This window comes from Pipra filicauda, unplaced genomic scaffold (assembly GCF_003945595.2).
Source record: "Pipra filicauda isolate LSUMZ 115617 unplaced genomic scaffold, ASM394559v2 scaffold14_size4853619_pilon, whole genome shotgun sequence".
NCBI classification, from domain to species: domain Eukaryota; kingdom Metazoa; phylum Chordata; class Aves; order Passeriformes; family Pipridae; genus Pipra; species Pipra filicauda.
The window spans coordinates 4,203,032-4,222,128 of record NW_024103985.1 but is presented as its reverse complement, the minus strand read 5'-3'; the positions used below and the strand labels follow the sequence as shown (position 1 = coordinate 4,222,128).

General features: G+C 45.2%; 1 protein-coding gene and 1 long non-coding RNA gene across 2 annotated transcripts in view; one reads left to right on the top strand and one right to left on the bottom strand.

Annotated features, from left to right (window-relative positions):
• Nucleotides 1–1,025: 1,025 nt before the first annotated feature.
• Nucleotides 1,026–2,718, bottom strand: LOC120322746. Its single transcript, XR_005562633.1, has 2 exons — nt 2,524–2,718; nt 1,026–1,151 (listed from the first exon to the last, which is right to left on the bottom strand). It is a non-coding gene; the product is annotated as an uncharacterized LOC120322746 (long non-coding RNA).
• A 536-nt stretch (nt 2,719–3,254) lies between these two features.
• Nucleotides 3,255–19,097, top strand: part of LOC113994249 — a 32,452-nt gene continuing 16,609 nt past the window's right edge. Inside the window, exon 1 of the mRNA XM_027733097.2 lies at nt 3,255–3,348. Within this exon, the coding sequence (XP_027588898.2) occupies nt 3,271–3,348 (78 nt within the window). The 5' untranslated portion in view covers nt 3,255–3,270. The remainder of the gene's footprint in view (nt 3,349–19,097) is intronic.

The following is a 19,097-nucleotide window of genomic DNA, read 5'->3' as shown; positions in this document are numbered from 1 at the left end:
TGTATCTGATATAACAACATAGCTCAGAATGGATTTAAGCAGCCTCTACTCTACATAAGAGAAGGCTGGAAAAGCATAAAAAGCCACATTGTGTAACCATAAGGTCTGCAGATGAGAGCTCTTGCGTACAGAGAATAAACTAAGATTTAAGGCCTTGTAACTGAAAGTATCTTGCCAATGCCCTCCTCCTGTTTAAATCTGGATTCAGTTTGGTCACACCAGCTGTTTTGAAAAACAGAAACTGCTAAGAGCTGCATTCATTTCTGTGGGACATTCCACAAGAGTCTCCATGGGCAAGGAGGGTTACTTTTGGTATCAGGATGCCTTACATATTCAGGGAAATTAATTCAGAAAGTTCTCTTCCCATCTATCTGTGTGTGTTTGTATCTTCCCATGTATCTGTGTATGTGTGTGTGTGTGGTAGAGAGAGAGTTGATGGAAATGACTGGGTTTTAGTGGTTTCAGGCTTAGCTTTCCCACAATAAATGATTTTTACTGCCAGTCTGGAAGCAGTAGGTTTCTGAATCTTTTTTTTTTTCCTGGAATTCCTCTCCCAGCCTGGGGCTACTGGTTAAGAAAGTGCTGCCATTATACACACAAGTCCTATCCACTAACTTCATAAATGTCACTATTTCACTGATATTTGGTGCTTGCTTCAGCATTTCAAGAGCCCTCAAAATGGCATAGTATAGTAGGTAACACTGGCCCTAGAATTCCACGCTGCCTGGTGTGGGAAGTTGTTCTAGCCCATACAGGGTCCTGCTGCCTGCTCACAGAGCGAGATCATATACATAAAACATAATCCTTGCTAAAAATATGGTTTGAAGGTGTCGCCAACCTGAGCTGAAAATACTTCTGAGCAGACTACTGTATGTCTGATCCTTAATTCTAGATGCGAAGTCATTGCTAATCCATAGTGATGAAGTGTGGTGTGGACAGGTCCTGCCAGCAAAGGGATGCTGGGATAAGGGATCAAAGACATACTGACAGAATTTGCTGGGCCAAGAACAGAGCAAACACCAACATGAGAAGTCGGCATACATTTGCATCTGTACCTCATGCTCAAGGTCTACAGCTTGGAATGGCAGCAGAGCCCACACAGCAGCCTCTTCGCCTCCAAAGGATTACAGGTGCCTGCACTCAGATGACCCCTGGAAAGGAATCCAAATGACAGGGGTGTAAGATCCTTAAAAAGAGAGCTGCATTGCTAGACTTGGACTGGTTCTCTCTCATTCAGATTTTCTTATATTATTATTCCAGTGCTGTCCAAGCAAAGATAAAAAACCACTTTTTGAATACCCTTTTCTGCCAGCTAGTCCTTGACTTATGTCCTCAACAACTGTGCATCAACATAAGGAAACAGCAGATGGAATCTGATCGTTTACTTCTGTCACACTGAGCCTCATGTAGAAAAAAGTAGATTTCTTGTTTCAGGGATTTTTCAAAGCTTACCATACATTTATGGTGACATCGCCCTGAGATTTAACTGTGAGTGTTAAGAAAAGCAATGTGCCACAGTGCTGTGCTACAGAGACCAGACTGCCCTTCAGGCAGAAGTGTTCTGCTTAGAAAAACCCTCCTGCCAAAGATGCCAAGTGTCTTGGGTTTTGTGTTTATTCAGAACGGATATAATGTAGTTATATATTCTATGATATATGCTTTTTCTGTTGACAGCTAACTCAAAGAAATATTACCCAGGAGGAGTGAAATGTAAATTTGAACATGAGCAGTCACAGTAAATAACTGACAAGGTCAGAGCCCAGGAACACCATTTACACAGAATTAGCCCTGAAAAAAGAAGGGTGAAATAAGGAGTGACCACACAAAGAATTATTTGCATCTTCCGCTTTCAGTGCAAGAAGTATAAACAACCCAATTAAGCTATTGAGACATTCCTTCTGTGCCCTTCCATGCAAGGGCTATTTCTGCATTAGCAGATGCAGATTTCCCAGGGAGCCAGCGTGGTCCCAGTGGGCAGTGAGCAGTCGGAGTCCCGGCCCTTCAGTCTCCCTCAGCCTTAGGCTAATCCTGTTGTTACGTTTTGTAGGTGTCCAATAAAGGAAAACAGGCACCTTCATCTCAGGAGCACTGCAAGGATTAGGTGGAGATCAACTTCGCCTCTCTGGGAGTCAACCATGACTTTCTATAGACAGGACATCAAACCCATGGCGTAGGTGAATGGCCCTGGATTACACATGAGCTCAGTGCCAGGGTGCCTTCAACACAATACTGCTGCCTCGGTGCCTGTGCCCACCTTCATTACAAAGTGTAAAATCAAGATGTTACTTCTGATTTACACAATGAAATGACAGTATGGAACGTCAAATACAAAGTACATCCATGCACTTCTGAAAAAGAAAATTGTTTTCTTTGACACTAGTTCTCCAAGTTCATGCTTACTATATGCACCCACCTGGACACCACCTGAAGGTACTAACCACTGTTTCCCATTGATTACGTTGTTGCCTGGCACTCAGGCAGGATGTGGTGTGAGTGGATGGGGTACAGGAGAGTGTGTCTCACCTGGAAAACCAGAAAGCTGCCTCAGAAATGAGGAGTGTTCCTTGCCTTCCCATGTTATCCAGAGAGGTTAAGTGACTGCTGTACCCTGACTGCTAGTTTTTGTGCAGCTCTTGCTCTTTGGGGTCCCGAGGATGCCCGGGAATGCTCCTTTTCTGTCCTTTGCTTCGTGCTCAGATGTAGCTGGGGTGATTTTTCCTCCTTGGAAAGACCCGAGCCGCTTTCCTATTTCGCATTCCTCTGACAGTTCACTCCCCTGACCGTGCTGCAGGGTCTGGCAGGTGACCGGAGCAGCGGCCGGGTGCGCTGTCCAGGGCAGCTGCCCCGCCGGTGCCAACACACCGGCCCCTCCATCTCCCACCGACCGCAGGAGACGCTTCCCCCGCAGAGCCCGCTCCCGACGGCTGCTCGGAGGGGCTGGGCTGCCTCCAGCCCGGCGCTTCCCGAGCCCGGAGAGGATGCACCCCGGGGCATCCCCACGGGGGGGCTCGGACCGGGCACCCCCCGCTCCCCTCCGGAGCTCCGCGCCGCAGGTGACCCCCCGGGGGAGGGCAGGGGCCGGGGGAGGGGGCGAGGGGCGGGGAGGCCGCGCTCGGGGGGTCGTTGTCAGCGGCGCCCGCTCGGGGCACGGCTCGGCGCGGCAGCTCCGCTCGCTCGGCGCGGCGGCAGCGCGGCTCGGCTCGGCTCGGCTCGGCTCGGCTCGGCTTGGCACGGCTCGGGCACGGCACGGCACGGCTCGCCCGGCTCGCCATGCAACGGAGCGGCCCCGGCGCGGGGCTCGTCCTGGCGGCGGCCGCCGCGCTCTGCCTCGGCGGGGCGGGAGCCAAGGTAACCCCGCGGCACCGCCGGCACCGGGCAGGGCAGGGCTGCCCCGGGAGCCTCCCCGGGAGGAGGGAAGGCACTGCGAGTCCCCAGGGGAGAGGGGTGCAGCGGAGCTGCCGGGAGTCCCGGGTGCGGGGGTGCTCCCGGGACGAAGGATGCGCCGCGGCCGCCGGGAGCGGGGATGCAGCGGGGCGGCCGGGCCGGGGCGGCTGCGGGTCCCTCTCGGCCCCTGCCCCTCGGCGGCGGGGTTTGGGGTGTCGGGCTGGCCGGTGACTCGCCTCGGAGTCCGAAAGGCACCGGGAGACAGGATGCTCCGGGAGTGTGACTCCGGGTCACCCTCCCCGCATCGATACAGCCGGACCCGAAATCCGGTGCAAGCCCCGTGGAAACCGATAGACCAGCGCCTACAGCCGAAATGAGAGCATTCCCCAAGGCACCCCGACCACGGCAGTGCCTGGCATGAGGAGTCCAAACAAACCACCTCGTGCTGTATTAGAGTCCCACGCCCTCCGCTCTTGAGCACCGGGGAGCAGGCAAACAGTGCCAGTGACAGGTACAGCTCCCAGGGCAGGGATCCTGGCAGAGCTGGGAGCCACTGGGTGAGCAGCGACGGAAAGGCAGACGAGGAAGCACAGAGCACCCCAAAACTAGGGGCAGCTACAGAGCAGACAGTCACTCTGAGCTTTAGGAAGGCTGAGCGTTCCTGGTCCTGCTGAAGTGAAGGGGACTGATCCTATGGACCCTGATAGGACCAAGGTTTGACACTTCTGGTAGAGATTATCAGATCTATAAAACATGAGCCACTACAGTATAAGAAAATTATACTCCATACATTTATGTCTTTTGTTACATATATATATATATGCATATACATATGCATATATATAAAGGTTTGGGGTTGCTTTCCCTGGTGAGAAACAACATTATAACTCTGCCTGATAAACCAAATCCCTGCCACAGCACATACACACAGCAATGGCTGTGGTTGAAATGAAGATGTTTTATCTCACTCTGGTATCCTGGTGAAGACAGCTATGATGAGAACTTAATTAAGCCACATTTCTGGCACTGAAATACTAAGTATTAACTTTACCAAGATCTATTGAATTGTATGGTTCTGGGGTTTTGTCTTTGGTTTCTCTTTTAAGTCAGAATTCAAACGCAGAACCTGCAAGCTTACCCTCACCCAGCTGCATACCTCTCTTATTAAACTACATAACTTCCTTGCTTCCCTGAATTATTGCATCCTTCCTGTGCTGTTTCTGTTCTAACTTTGCTTGTACAGTCATGAGGAGCAAGTACTGGCTGTGTGCTGTGCCTTTGGGCATGAGAGGCAATGGTGGGACACTGAATGCATCAGCAAGCTTGATTTGTCTTTTTTTTCTGTGTTTTCTAGTCAACTTCTGCTTTTCTCTAACTCTGAAATCAAGAGTGTTTGATTTCCCACCAGGCAGTATCTGAACTAAAGTATTGACCAACAGCACTACAGAAAAGAAACTGGCTCCTTAATGAAGAAGCAGCAGCCTCCTGCCTGGCTTCCTGACTTGACTTCTTACTGTGTCAATTATTCTTTTGATCACATGTTGTTTATAGGCTCTTAACACACTGGACAATTTCTTTGGCAGAATGAAACAAGCATTTTCTGTTGCTTTTCTTCCTAAATGTGGCAGGGAATTCTGTCCAAACAGACGTGTGTGTACATCTCTTGCTCCCTGTTTTTGTTATTTTTTGGAGTAAGTTGCACTTGCTTTTCACTCATCAAGGACTGCACTATGCTGCGTAGGCTTCACTATTTTTATCTCTTTTGGCTACACTGATAGTGTTGCTATGCTAGTAAAAAAATACACATCCCACTCTAAGTTACTTGCTCAAATGTAGTTCAATTCAGCAGCTGAACAAAGGTATTCAGAGATTTATGAGAAATTATTTGTCTCCTGGCTTAGAGTTAACAATATGAAAACATAACAGAAACTCCCTTGGCAAGGGCAAAGTCTGCATGAGGTACAGGGAACTGAACTGATCTTTTCATCCAGGGAGGTGGTCTCTGCCAGTCGGAGCTGAGAAACTCTGGGATGCTGTGAGGTAGCGTGGATGTTTGAAACATGTTTTGTGGCAAACTAGAGCTCTGTCTGGAATCCTTCACCTGGCACTACAGCAATTTAAAAATAGGAGTTAGATCAAATGAAAGAAAATTTGAGGATAAGGTGAATGATGCTTCCTCCCGCGTGTCTGTATCAGATGATGGAACAAGATGTGCAGATAAGTGGCTTGTTTATCCTGAAGGAAGAATGTAAGCCTGATGAAAGAGTAACACAGTCAAAATTATGTCTCTGTATGTCCATAAAATATTATCTGTTTAATCAAATCCCTGTGGAGGAGGTCGCTATGCCAGTGCCATCCTTCATCTGGTATTCTTCTGTTCACTTGCTGGCTTGAAGAAAAAAACAAGCCTTTCTTGTTCCTTTTAAGAGAAGAAATCTTAGCAATCCAAGACCCTCTAGTGAGAGTCCTAGCCCTGTTCCCAGCAAGAGCTATGGCAAAATTCCTGCTGGTTTCAGAGGAAGCAGGATCCTTCCCAAGATCAGTGAAAGATTAAAAAAAAATCAACTACTAAAATATGCACCTCAATTAGCAAAGAATGTGGCCTGATTAGTAAAGTGTATGAAATTTCAGCTATTAAATTCTACGACCCTGATCAACAAAGCACACTGCACAGTTGGCAATGTATCCAGAATCTCAACTGCTGTACTAGTCTCCTACCAGACCAACCAAGCATGCAGCTGAATCAGTAAATTATGCAACTGGAGCAGCAAAATATGCACTTCTGATTGGGGCGGGAGGACAGGGAAGTTCTCAAATGTTTTAAATTGGCACACAGTAGGTCTGCTAGTGGTCAGCCTCTGCCTTAAGAAAAGAGGAGGCAAAATGCCTTACTTCTACCAAGACTTTGCAGAAAATTGCTGGATTGGAAAAGTGTGTTCCTCCAGTGGCTCGGTGTTTGTTAGCAGCAGTCCCATTCCTCACCAGATGTGCTGCACATCTGGTTCCAATCCCAGCTGCTGCCAGGTGCGGGGGTTATTTTAGTAACACTTCCATGGGATTTTTAGGTCCAGGTAGCTTTTGCTTTATTAGTCACTGTAAAGCACACCAGGCTGTATTTCTGTCTCGAGAAATTAAGCCAGTCAAGTCAAACAAGACACCTTCAAAGAACCTGACAGTTTTGTTGCAATGAGCTTAATAGCTATTAATCTGTTTGTGAAAGTACTTTGGGCTTGAGGAGCAGAGAAATGATAAGTCTTTCCTATTTTCTTTGTATCTTGATTAATTGCCATAGCTGCATCCTGTTGTGTTTACAGTGCATCTTGGCAGATCAGATGTTTACTGTGAGGACAGTTTGGATGTCTGGGCAATTTGGGGAGCAGCTATATTAGTATATTCTGAAGCAGAGCTGTTTCTCCCTAGCTTCTGTTTATGAGCTTTAAAAATCCAGTCACAGTATCTGTTTCTGATCTTCAGAATTTGTTTTTGCTTTAAATTATTATTATTTTTGGTTTCTACAGAAGAGCTACAGGTTGTCCTATTTTAATAAAGATGCAGTTTCAGGGTTTCTATAAACTGTTGGTTTGGGTGTTTTTTGTAATGTCTGGAATTAAACTGTGTTACAGTGCTCAAGGAAGGCATGAGAATTGCTTTGTTTTATTGCACTTCTCACTTTAGCACCCAGGAGTCTGAAACATTATTTGAATCTAGGAAGTATCTGGGGTTGGGTTTTTTTTCTGGTTTTGGTTTGATTTTTGTTTTTATTTTTTTAATCCACTGCATTTGGTTCATAAAGCTGGCTTGCATTGAGCTTCTTATTTACCAAATTTCTGCCTCATTTCCAGGTCAGTTCAATGAATGATCCTATTTAGTTCTTTTTCCTGTTTAAAATATTTCCTACTGAGTCCAGAGCAGTGCCCTTAAAACATAATTGATTTGGGTCATTGAACCCTTATTTTTCATGCATGTTAGTTTACATCCCGCCACTGGTCTGACTGGTATTTAAATGAGAAAATTGGAGGCAGATTTCTTGTTGAGGCTAAAGTTCACGTGGAGTCCCTGGCAAAATAAGATCCTGGAGTACATATCCCTGGAACTGGGCAATGATTTGTAATTTTTTTTTAATTCTCTGTCTGGCCAGAGTGTTGTAAATCTGGCGCTCCCTTGTTAGCTTCACGCTAAGCAGCAAGAATGTCCACAGTGTTTTAGTCCTGATAATTCTAATTACTGAAGCACTGAAGAAGCTGAAAGCTGAGAAGATGGACAAGGCTGGCCTCAAGTCCTGCACAGCACATGGGACACTTTCTTTTTAGAGCTGAACCATAATTCTCTCGTTTGCCAAGGCTGGCAAAGGAAGCAGAAGCCAAGGTAAGAGAAACAAGCCCGTGGCAGAGGATTTCTGGAATGATGTGGGTAATCTTTCTGCAGAAGGAGCTAAAAGAGAGCAGTGCCTCTAGAGATGCCAACCTTCCTTGGGGTGGAAATGCTGAAATAATTTGTTTGTTTTTTTTTACTGTCTGTCAAATCCTGTTGCACTGGTAAAATATTCAGGTCTCTTTCTTCCTGCCTCCCTTTCCTCTTAAAAAAAGGAGCTCAGGGCATATTTGGTATCAGAGAGTGGCTACCCAGCACTAGTGTAGCTAGACCAGGTCTGGTAAAGCAATTCTACCCATTACACACTATTATTATTATGCACTGATATCTCAGACCTGTAAATAATAAATATTCAGCTTGGTGTTTAGATACTTCCTTGAGTATGGGGAGTACTAAATTAAAAAAATATTCCTCTTGTACAGATTCATGGCAGGAGGAGGGTGGAGTAGGGAAAGAGCACTGCACAGTCTTGCATTAGTGTGCATTCCTCTTACAAGCTCTCAGCAGCAAATGGCTTTATGGTTCATTTTGAATATCCTTACATCATTCCCAATGAAAAGGAGGTTCCAATTTTGAGAGGAGCAAAGGCTAATTCACCTATATTTCCTTTCTTGAATTGTTGGAGCCCTGCTGGAACTCACAAAAGTCATGTGGGATTTCAGGAAAACTTAAATCAGGCCACTAAATACTGCTGGTTTGGATTAGTAATGGTGTACATTGAGGACAACCTCTGTATTTTGGTTTGGGTGGAGCCCTTTCACGGTAGAAGAGTCGGTAATACTTCCAGAGCACCTTTCATCAGAGGATTTCAGAGTTTCACAAATATCTAATTACAGAAACTATTAAACTCTGTTAAATCCTTGGTCCTGGGGGAGTACAGGCAGTACCATTATGCTCCAATAGAAAGCAGGGGTGGGTGGTGTTCAAAGTGGCAAAACAAAAGCAAAATTTTCACATGCAAGCCATAACCTGCTGCACTATCTCATTTCCATCCAGTATTTTATTCCTCTCATTTCTTTATATTAGCAGCCAGGTTTCACCACCAAACCAGCTAAACAAAATGGGCTGGCACAAGCCTCCATTCAGAACTCCCTCCAGCCCTGAGGAAGGACTTTCAGCTGTTCATCAGTCTCTTCCTGATTTGTTTCTGTACTGTTTGGGTTTCTTTATTCTGTTAAGGAGTAGCAGGACTGTAGGCAGGGTCAGGTGCCAAGGATGGCAATAAGGGCAGCGTCCTGATTACAGGACATGTGGGATGAAATGCCTCTGGAAGTCCAGCCTGATCCAAATCCCAGGAAGCTGATTGCTCAGCCTCTCCGAGGAGGGTGTGCCTGCTCTGTAGTGTAGTTAATTTGGGGTTAGCAGTGGGAGATCTAATCCACCTGTTCTACCTAAATCCAGCTCCCTCCTAGTTTTAGGTTAGTAAATATTCCACTGTTTTGAGTGACTGTTTTTCTTAAAGGGATTTTTTTTCTGTATTTGACTGAAAACTTGGAGCCTTTACTGTTAGCATTGAGGGTTGAAGTCCAGGCTGCCCATGCCTTTGACTTCCTCCAGTGTCACAGATCTACATGGGTGGGCAGTTCAGGTGAATCTGAGACCTCACTATTTGAATACAAGGGCCCCAAGCAGTTGCTCATCAAGACTAACTTTAAATGCAAGCTTAGCAGGCTGAACACTTTGATTTGCCTCTAAAATCAACAGTAACTTATTCCAGGTTTCCTGGTTGAAACTTGAATGGGGAGGAAGAAAGGATGTCTGCAAAGCAGATTTATTTGGAAAAACAAACTGCTCACTGGTTGGGACCCTGTAACAACAAACCCAGGGCTTAGCTTTTCCTCTGTCTGCAGTATCTGTGATGTCTTTTTTCTGCTTTCTCCCAACACTCCCTGCTGTGCCCTCATGCTCTCTCCTTATGGGTAGGCAATAAAGTAAAATTTACAAGCATCCTGCTCTCTGAAATCCTGACAAAGGTGGAATCTTGGAAATTTCCCTTTTCAGAGTGTACAAGGGGAGACTAATCCTGCAAGAACGAGGTGGAGAGAAGTGCTGCTGTTTGTGTACCAACCAAAACTAAGGATGAGTGCTCAGACCACAACAGACTTCTGAAGGCCAGCCTCAGCTGCAGCAATGGCTCATTCAGAAGTCTAGTGAAAAATATTACATGAAAGGGAGGGGGTTTTCCTTTACTTGCATTTTAAGGATCACTGTCCATGTCTTCTGCATAAGCCTCCTCACCTGCTAGTGACATTTAGTGACACAACAACCTGGTTCCCAGGGATAACAGCTCTGCAGCAGGGCAGTGACAGCACAAAATATTTGCAGGTTTTGGCTTTCACAGGTGGAATGTTTCCTTCTCCATGTGTCTGCACAATAGACTTGCAACATGTGAAACATCTGAAGTGTCTGAATGAAACAATAGGGTCATGTAGCTGGAAAACCAAGCACAGAGAGCTTGCTTCTTTTGTCAGGCCAGTTTATGTGTGTATGTGTTGTGTTTTGTTTGCTTTTAAAGATCCAAATTTATTTCCCAGGAAGTGCCCAGCAAAATCTGCATGGGATTGCTTTTCAGTCTTCCTTTCTCCTGTTTCTGGTACTTTCAAAACAGAACAAAGCAATTTTGGGCACCTAAGCTGCATATGGATTTCATTATGTAAATCCCCCCCCCACATTTGGGAGGTGATATATATAAAGTTAATTTGGGAACATTAGTTTTACAGATTCCTATGGACATACTTGCTCAATGGACTTTTACACTGAACTCTACAAGCAAACAAACTTTTTCTGCAGGGCTATAGCTTTTGTTTTGTTATACCATCTGGCTACCAAGTAGTAGAAAACAATCTGACCATGTTTTCTACTCTTTAATTTGAGCTGCTTTAGCCTGTTCAGTTTGTAGAAAATGAAAACCAGATTGATCTTCTGGAAACTGCCTCATCACCCCTGTTAGTTCCCACCAACCCTAGAGTTTACTGTTAATTTTTCTATGGTGTGTTGAGTACACTTTGTTAATGAGAACTTGCTCTAGTGGAGAAAAGACCTATGTGACCTATTAAAGCCCTGAAGCAAATGGCCATGGCATCTTGAACTCTTCATTACACTGCCTTACTTTTATTTACGGTGGTCCCATCATATTCATGATTATTTGCCTGAGGAGACACTCTAAATGATGCCTTTGTTTCTCTTTCTAAGGCTTTACATTTTTTTGTATGTTTGAATGAGGGTATTTTCTGAAAAAGGAACCCAACAAACTAGAACATGGATAACAGCTTTGTATAGATGTAGGATCTTATTTGGTATGGCATCTTGCATCTTTGTTGGAGAATCTCTATTTGTCTGCTGAGTGTCCAGTCACAAGAGCTAGCTCTTTTTTTTTTCCTCCCTGCAAGGATTAGTCTGAAAAGTCTACAAGAAAAGGCTGGTTGTTGTTGGGAATTCCAGCACTCCCTGGTGGATGTTATGTTAAATATGCTGTATGCTTCCTTGGCCATAAAAGCTAATACTGGGATGAAAGGGGAATGCCAGTGTTCAGACTGCCCTCATATTGACATGACTCACGTGCATCTGTTGCATGAGCACGGCACAATAAATTTGTGAGACACTTATGAGAGGTTTCTGCTCAAAATAGTTCGACTTTGTGGGTGTAATAGTCACAGTCCCCAAGGGAGCACTGCCTAGTCAAGTGGGTCTTTCCAAGCACTAGATTTGCATATTTTATGTAGATTTTTAAAATCATTTGATAGAAAAACAGTCTGGCTTTTGTCCCTTTCAGAACCAAGGTGAGAAGAAGGAAATGAATATTGTAATGTGGGACTGTAGTGAAAGATGGAGAAGAGTTCAGAATGAGACCTTAGTTTCTAGTAAAAGCACCTGGATGTGAGTCAATTAAAAGAAAAAAAATGTCCTCTGCCTTAGCCTAGGCCTCTTCCAGAGCATTTCTATCTGGTTTTCACACTTGTACCAACATTTACGCACTTCATAAGCATATCTGCACCTTGGCATGCAACAGCTACTGGGCAATCAGTGAATGCCAGGCTTACTCCTGTGGTGGTAACTTCAAACTGGGAAAGTAATAGGCAGCAAATGCACCCATAAACTGCCAAGCCCAGAGAAAAACTATTCATCATAAGCATTTCTAGTCCTGAGGATCTAAATCACAGAAAGAACTGAATAAGGAGAGAGAACTCTGCTTGGCAAGACTTATGCACTGCAACTTGTAGGACATCTTGTAGGTAAATCCAACTCCATCTTAATTAAAGAAAGGGGAGAACTAAAAGTTCTGCCTATTTATGATATGGGGGTTTATAAACTAGCATGGGTTTATTCTCTTTTCAATGTTCTGAGACTTCACCTCTGAGGTTTTAGGTAGCTGAGTTAGCAATAAGCCTCCTGCAGTCCCACCTTTGCTGAAAGGAGAGGACATATTCTTTCAGAGGGCTGTTAAGACCATCTCGATTTCTCTGAAGTTCCCTCTGCAGGAAACAACCCTGGCTTCTGCCTGCAGAGGAAGGTGAGCCAAATCAGCCAGTGAAACCTTGCACCAGAGCTGGGTGATCTTTGTCTTGCATAGGAATCTGGCATCAGGTACTCATAAGTCTGTGGCTGCTGCACAGAATTCTGCCCACTGCTCATAACTGCAGTGGAGGTTGGCATCTCTGACCTGCTCAGGATGGACTGCTTTTCCTTCTCACCTGAGCCTCCCAAAGCAGAAGAGCACTCGCCTGCCTTTCCTCTGGGTGCTCTGAAGGCAACTACAGGATGTCAATGTATGCCTGGAGTGCATATGCTGCTGCTCATGCTATGGAAAGCTGGGCTGTTCCATGGGGGATTGTTTGGAAAACAGCCCCTGCTTGTGTCGCCGGGAACAAGCATTTTTTTGTTGTTTGGGAACAAGCATCTCTGGAGTTAAATGAGGAGGGCTGTTGTTCTCCACAGAGGCTGGAGTGCCCGTGTTTGTTTTTTTGTGATTTTCCTTTTCTCCACCTCCTGTTCTCAGGGAGGATCAAGGAGGAGGGATGGTGACCTCATGGTGCAGTTATGCAATCTGCCAGGGCCAGGTATCAAAACACACTGCAGCTGTGGGGCTGGGACCTCTGTGGCTGGGGGCCCTGGCCTCCTGGCTCTAATGAGATCACTGACCTTCTCCTGCCACTTCTCCTGCAGCTGCTTTGATTCCCAGGGATTTGTTGTGGCCATGCCTGCCTAACGGTTTGGCAGACTGCCTCAGGGAATGCTGCAGCCACAGCCAGGCACTGGGAAGTGGCCCCGGAGACCCAGAGCAGGTGAGAATATCCTGAGCCCTGCCAGCCTCTTTCCATCCTAACAGAGCTTATTTGCCTTCCTCCAAGGGTATGCAAACGTTACTGCCCTCCCTGATTATTCTTTTTTTCACAGGGAGTGAGGGGAATGTTGCCTGTTCTCCAGTGAAATAAAGCAGTGCCTGCCCAGCAATCTGGTTGTGATGTTTGAGCCCAGGGCTCAGCTGCAGCCCAGTCACATGTGGGAAGGATAAGAGAGAATAGCATGTCTGCAGTCTGAGGCATATTTGGGCCTCCAAGTCCTCAAGTCTCATTCAGACTTTTCATTCTTTGCTCTAATTGCTGAACTGCATTCCCATTTCCCTCCTCTACTCTTCTGACTGTATTTTTATTTCCCTTGTCTCCTACAGTAACAAGCTTTCACAGTCCCCTTCCTACCTGCATATTTGTTCTCTTCAAATGTCCTGCAAATCACGAAAAACAATAGAAAAGTTGGAGATAAGTGTGAAAACAGGGCCCCATGAAGCTGTCTAGTGTGTGCCAAGAAGGAATATAAGACAAGTTGGTTTCCTGGAAATGGAATTTACAGACTGGAAATGTCACATCCAGGATCGCTTTCATGTGGTGGAGCTGTTGCTGCCCACCACTGAAATAACAGAGCATCTGTTCAAAAATGTGGGTTTGGGGTTGCTTAAATCCAGCAGGTTGCACTCACTCCAATAAGTGTTAGATCCTTGTTTAAAAACAGGAGTGCAAATGCTCTGGTACCATAAATGTACTAAAAGCAAATGTATGCTTGGCCCAGCTTGAGAGTCCCACACTGAACCTGTTCAGAGCTTGTTTGTGTGAATGACTCAGGGAGTGAGGAGAGCACACGAGTGTGGGCAGCTTGAGAGTGGGTTTGTGTTGGGACAGGGATATGGGGAGGGCAAGGGAGAGCCCTCAGCAAGCAGGATGCTCTCAGAAGTGATGGGAACTCTTTTGAGATAAATCTGAAAATAATCACATTAAAGGCTGAAAAAGAGGAGGCAGGGAAAACTCTCTCCTAATAACTAAGCAAAGTGTCAGCAATTTTTGTTACACTCTGTCAGTCCCATGTCTGATCTGCTGCTGCTTTCAATCATCCAGAGATACTTGAAGAGTTGCCCTAATACAGGATAAGAGACTGTCCTTTTGCTCGTTCCTCATGCTTTACAGCAAAGGCAATTTGGCAAAGAGGGAAATGGTGATTCCAAGGCATTTCCAGGAATTTTTGTACTGCCAGGTGGAAATAATAGGTTAGATGTGCTGCAGCTGAATTTGGTTCATGCTAATGAAAGAAAACAAACGTTGCACGCAAAGATGAGCTGGAAATGCAAAATTAAACATAGCAGTATTTTTCTAAAGTCTCTGATCAACCTTGTCCTCTGCTTGGAAAAAGTCCTACCAGCTTTGATCTCTAGATCAGTCGGCTGGTGAAGTAAATGTGGTCATTTCTTAAACCAGCAGACTGGAGTTTTCTATCCTGCTCTTGGGATAGTGTTTCCTGAGATCCTGGATTTGACGAGCATCCAAAAAGTTCAGACTTCCCTAACTTGGAAATACCGTGAGAGGAGAACTTGGGGCTTGTGCTGGGAACCACAAGAATTGTATTTCTGGTGGCTTTGCAGCCAGTTCCAGCTATGTCAGCAAGTCAAGACTTTTATCTATATGATGTTTTTCCCCTGTAAGCTGGGGAATGAGAACGTTCCCTTTTTCCTTCTCGTTTTCTTTCTAAAACCCTGAGTTTGGCATTTTCTCTCTGCTCTGGCTGAATGTTTGGGCCACTTCATATTTCATCCAGGTGGCTGGCTCTGTTCAAATGTCCTCAGGAGTCCAAGGGATCTTTAGCTTGGAATGAACCTCCCATGTTTGGAGGGGAGAAGGGGGCAGTACTGAGATGCCTCCCTGTGTTTTGAGCAAAGATGTTGGTGTAGCCAGGGCTTTACAGAGGTCCCTGGGGCAGAATAAATGTGCAGGAGCTGGTGAGGCACCTCAAAGCACTGCCAGCTCTTTGAAGGAAACACACGTGTGTGCACGGAAGATGTTTTTAATTTTGGAGGGGTGAGAGATCCCAAACAATTTTCATCCCACTGATGCTACAGTGAGCTCAGATCGTTAAATTTAATCACCCAGGCTGAACAATCTTGGATTCTAGGACTGCATCCATCTCTGTGCAGAAACCCATTGCACACCCCTGGGACAGGATAAGGCTACTGTGGAATGCCCATACCCTGCCTGCAGTCCTGTTTTGGCACCAGGCAGCTGCAGTGGATTTTGATTTTTAAATTAAGCAAAAAAAAAATCTTCCTGCTGAGGGGTTCTTTCTTTTTTTTATGTAGTGGGGCTATTTTACCAGAAGGGACAAAACCTAAAATAATTACCATCAAAATCACAGGTTCATAACCAAGTATTTTGACTTCAGAGTGATTTTTGTTAGGGGCCTAATGTCTGCATAAAGAGCTTCTATCCTCACCTCCACTCATTACTCTAGTATTAAATTTTTCTGGTACAGTCTTTAGCAAAGACCAAAAAGTCCTTTAGCTTGGATAGGGAGTTAATACATGTCTGTTCCTGAAAGGACTAATAAATGCAGCACTTCTTAAATATTCAGTCAGTTTGAAATACAGTGGATTATTCCTTCTCTCATTTCTAAAAAGAAGTGGAAGTGACATTTTTAAATCTGCCTGAGACTTTAAACACATGTTGAGAAATGCACAGAAGTTGAGATGTGCATGAAGCATTAATGGTGGGTTATGAACCATAAAGTGGGTTATGAACTTTGCACATCATTTCCTTGCAAGCCTGCAACTGGGTCTCTCTATCAGGTGTGTGTGACTTGGCCCCTGAGGGTGTCTTGGAAATCCAGTGGCTCAGCTGTGTGTCTCCAGCTTCCTCTGCTGAGCTTTCACTCTGACTCTGGGTGTGCACCACAAGAACTTGCTATTTCTTGGGTATTTTATAAAAGAACACAAGCTACATTGGACAGGTCCCAAGCCAGAGAATCTGAGGTTATGCTCATAGAGGAATATCAAATATCAAGACAGGATGTCCTCTTTCCCCTTCTTTGAAATAAATACACTTAAAAAATAAACAGTCTTTGGGATGCAAGAGAGATGTGTCCTCTAAGATGTGGAAAACAGCAGCTCCTCATAACCAGCATTAGCATGAACAAAGAAAATGTACACTACCTTTTTGAGCTTCAGCAAAAACTAGGAACACAAATGGGCTGAGGGTTTCCTTGGCCAAGGCCTCACATCACTTTGTTTCCACTTCTCTTCAGCAGGGCTTGTATCTTTACAGGCTGAACCACACACTCATGTCCCTTTCTCTCACCAGCTACGTGTCAAAGCATCCCCCCCACGTTCCCTCACGGCTCCCGGTGTCACCTCGTGCCAGGAGCATTTCTCTTTTGGAGGCAAGACAGAGAAGATTGAGAAACAGCCCTGCCAGCTTCCAGTGGTGCAGGGAGAGGCTGAGACCCATCACCCAGCTAAAGGCTGCCACCACTTGCCATTTGTGGCATTCTGCAAGACCATCCTGCAGGTTTTGAGCGTGGCTTTGCTCTGGTGGGAGCAGCCAGGAGGGTTTGATGCAAAGTGCCACAAGAGCTTGTCCTGTCCTGGCAAAGCAAAGAGCTTGGTTCTGTGTGTGCCCCGGTCATAACTAAATTATTCTCAGAGAGAGTGGGATTCCTTTAGAATGTGTTGACTCCCTGAAAATGCTCCTACAGGAATAATGCAGGTGCTCCAGAGCTACATTTGTAGGTGTTGTGTAAGTGGAGAGCAGAGTTAGGGGTTATATTACCCTCAGATGATGACAACCACTCTTCCCTGTGCATATAATTGGTTGGGCCTTATAATAAACACCCACCTGGCCAAAACAATAATTCTCCCTTTTCTGCATGGAAATTCTGCTTTTCCTCAGGGCCTCCTGCTCAAAGAGCTCTTTGATGTGCAGTGTCCAGTGGGAAGAAATGACAGTAAGAAAAACTCCCAGGCTCTCTACAACTGCATCATACATGGGTTTGCTGCAAACATACACTTCAGAGGGCAGCAGAGCATTCTTACCACCACCCACTGCCAGAATCATCCATGAGGGACTAGCACAGGGTCATCCTTGTACTCCTTAGCCCTGTGTTTCCTGGTGTAGAGGCCTTATGACTCCTTACATATGTGTATCTTAATGGCATAGCTCAAAGCTGATGCCAACATCAAGTACTCGTTTCTAGAGAGTCCAAACACCATCACAGGAGGAGGTAAGTGCATGACAATGGGGCATGTTTCAGTAAAACAGATTTAAGCTGCTGAGTGGGCTGTGGAGTGTGAAAAGGGGAAATGCAACATCTTGGCTTGTTCTGAAACAGCCAAACAGTGTGGTAGTGGGCAAGCAGCAATAGCTGGGATTTGAGTTCCTTCTAAACCTACTAAATGCTGTTCCCCATTACCCTAATTCAGAAGACAGGTAGGATGTGTCTGACCATGATGGGCTGAAGGTTCAGTTCAACACAGTTGTTGGAAACATTTGGGGCTCCTGGCCAGAGAGGGAAGAACTGAAAAGCAGATGAACAGGACCAGTAATCTGGTTCTCCCTGCTCGTAATTGACCTAATTGGTGTGGGCATATATCAAGTGTTGTTTTTAAAAAGACAAAACCTATCATTTGCAAAGATTAAAAACGTGCTGAAGTTTTTACGTGCCTCTGTCAAAAGCACACGAGTCTATAACTTGCTGCAGAAGGGAACATCTGTGTCTAATTGGTGAAACTCAGGGTTTATAATGGATGATTCAAATGAACTAAACCATTTTGTCAGTCATTCAGTTGTGGATTATAAATTAATCAGAAACTCTTCCCCCCCCCCCTCCGATCTGTCTTGCATTTCCTGTCCCTTGTGGTTTGTTTTTTTCCCTCATCTCAGAGCAAGTCTTGAATCTTTTTGGTCTCACAAGCCATAATAAATGAACAATTTCCTCACTGCCATGACCTTTCAGCCGTAACTCTGGAATTCACACACGGCACTTCCCCCTGTGCCCGGGTTTGGGGGTGCAGGTTTGGGGTTCCACTCGATATTGTCCATTGGGGAACAAGGGACACCCGAGTTTGGGCACATCTAAGGAGTCTTGGATTCAGAGTGTGCAGGATATTTCCCTTCAAACTGTGACAGATTCAAGTGAAAATGAAGGCAGGAAAGGGAGCCTATCCCGAGGGCAGGGGAGAGATTTTTGGGGGGATGCACTCACCCGTTGAGCACTTTGGTGAATGATGCCACAGGACCCGCTGATCCGATGCTTTTGGGTGTTAACAAAGTCTTCTGGTAGTAGAGGTGGGGCTGTGAACGCCCCCCATCCCCCTCTCAGAGTCTGAAAAGAGACACACAGATCAGTCACATATTCCTCAAAATAAAACCTCACCCTTGATCACTGCTAATTTAGAGAGGCTTGAGCCAATCTGAAACCCTCCCACAGCCAGGGGTACCACCCTGGAACAGCAGCAGTGCTGGTGCACACTCTGCCTCCAAAACTGGGCACATATTTTAGTTGAAAAGTTAGTTATTTACTGTTTCTTGCTATGCAAATATATTATTTAAAAGTGAGCTCAAAAGATTAACAGGGAACAGAGGGAAGACTGCACTGATGTGCTGGGATGGAGGGAAGCGATAAAAGAAAAGTCACAGAAAATCCCTTTTTCCTTCTTCCAAGTGTAGGAGCCACCCATTCCCTGAGGAAAGTGGAGCATATTCACTGAAAACCAGCTAGTTTTCAATAGAATCCAAGTGGCAACAAATGTGTCTGTAATTCTGATATGAATTAGTAAATGGATCTAAATGTTAGGATCTGTAGCCTCTCAAATTGACATAAAGTTTTGCTATTTTTGCCTGGATTTTCACCATGAATTAACTAATCCAGACTAAGCCCCAAAATTTTACTTCCTAGAGAAAAGGTCACTAAATTTCTATTAATTTATTTTTGTATTGTGTGCTGTGGGACTCCTAAGGCATTAAGCAGAGAATAATATGTATGTGGCAGATGAATGTGGTTTCTTTTCCACTTCAAGCCACAGTTCAGCC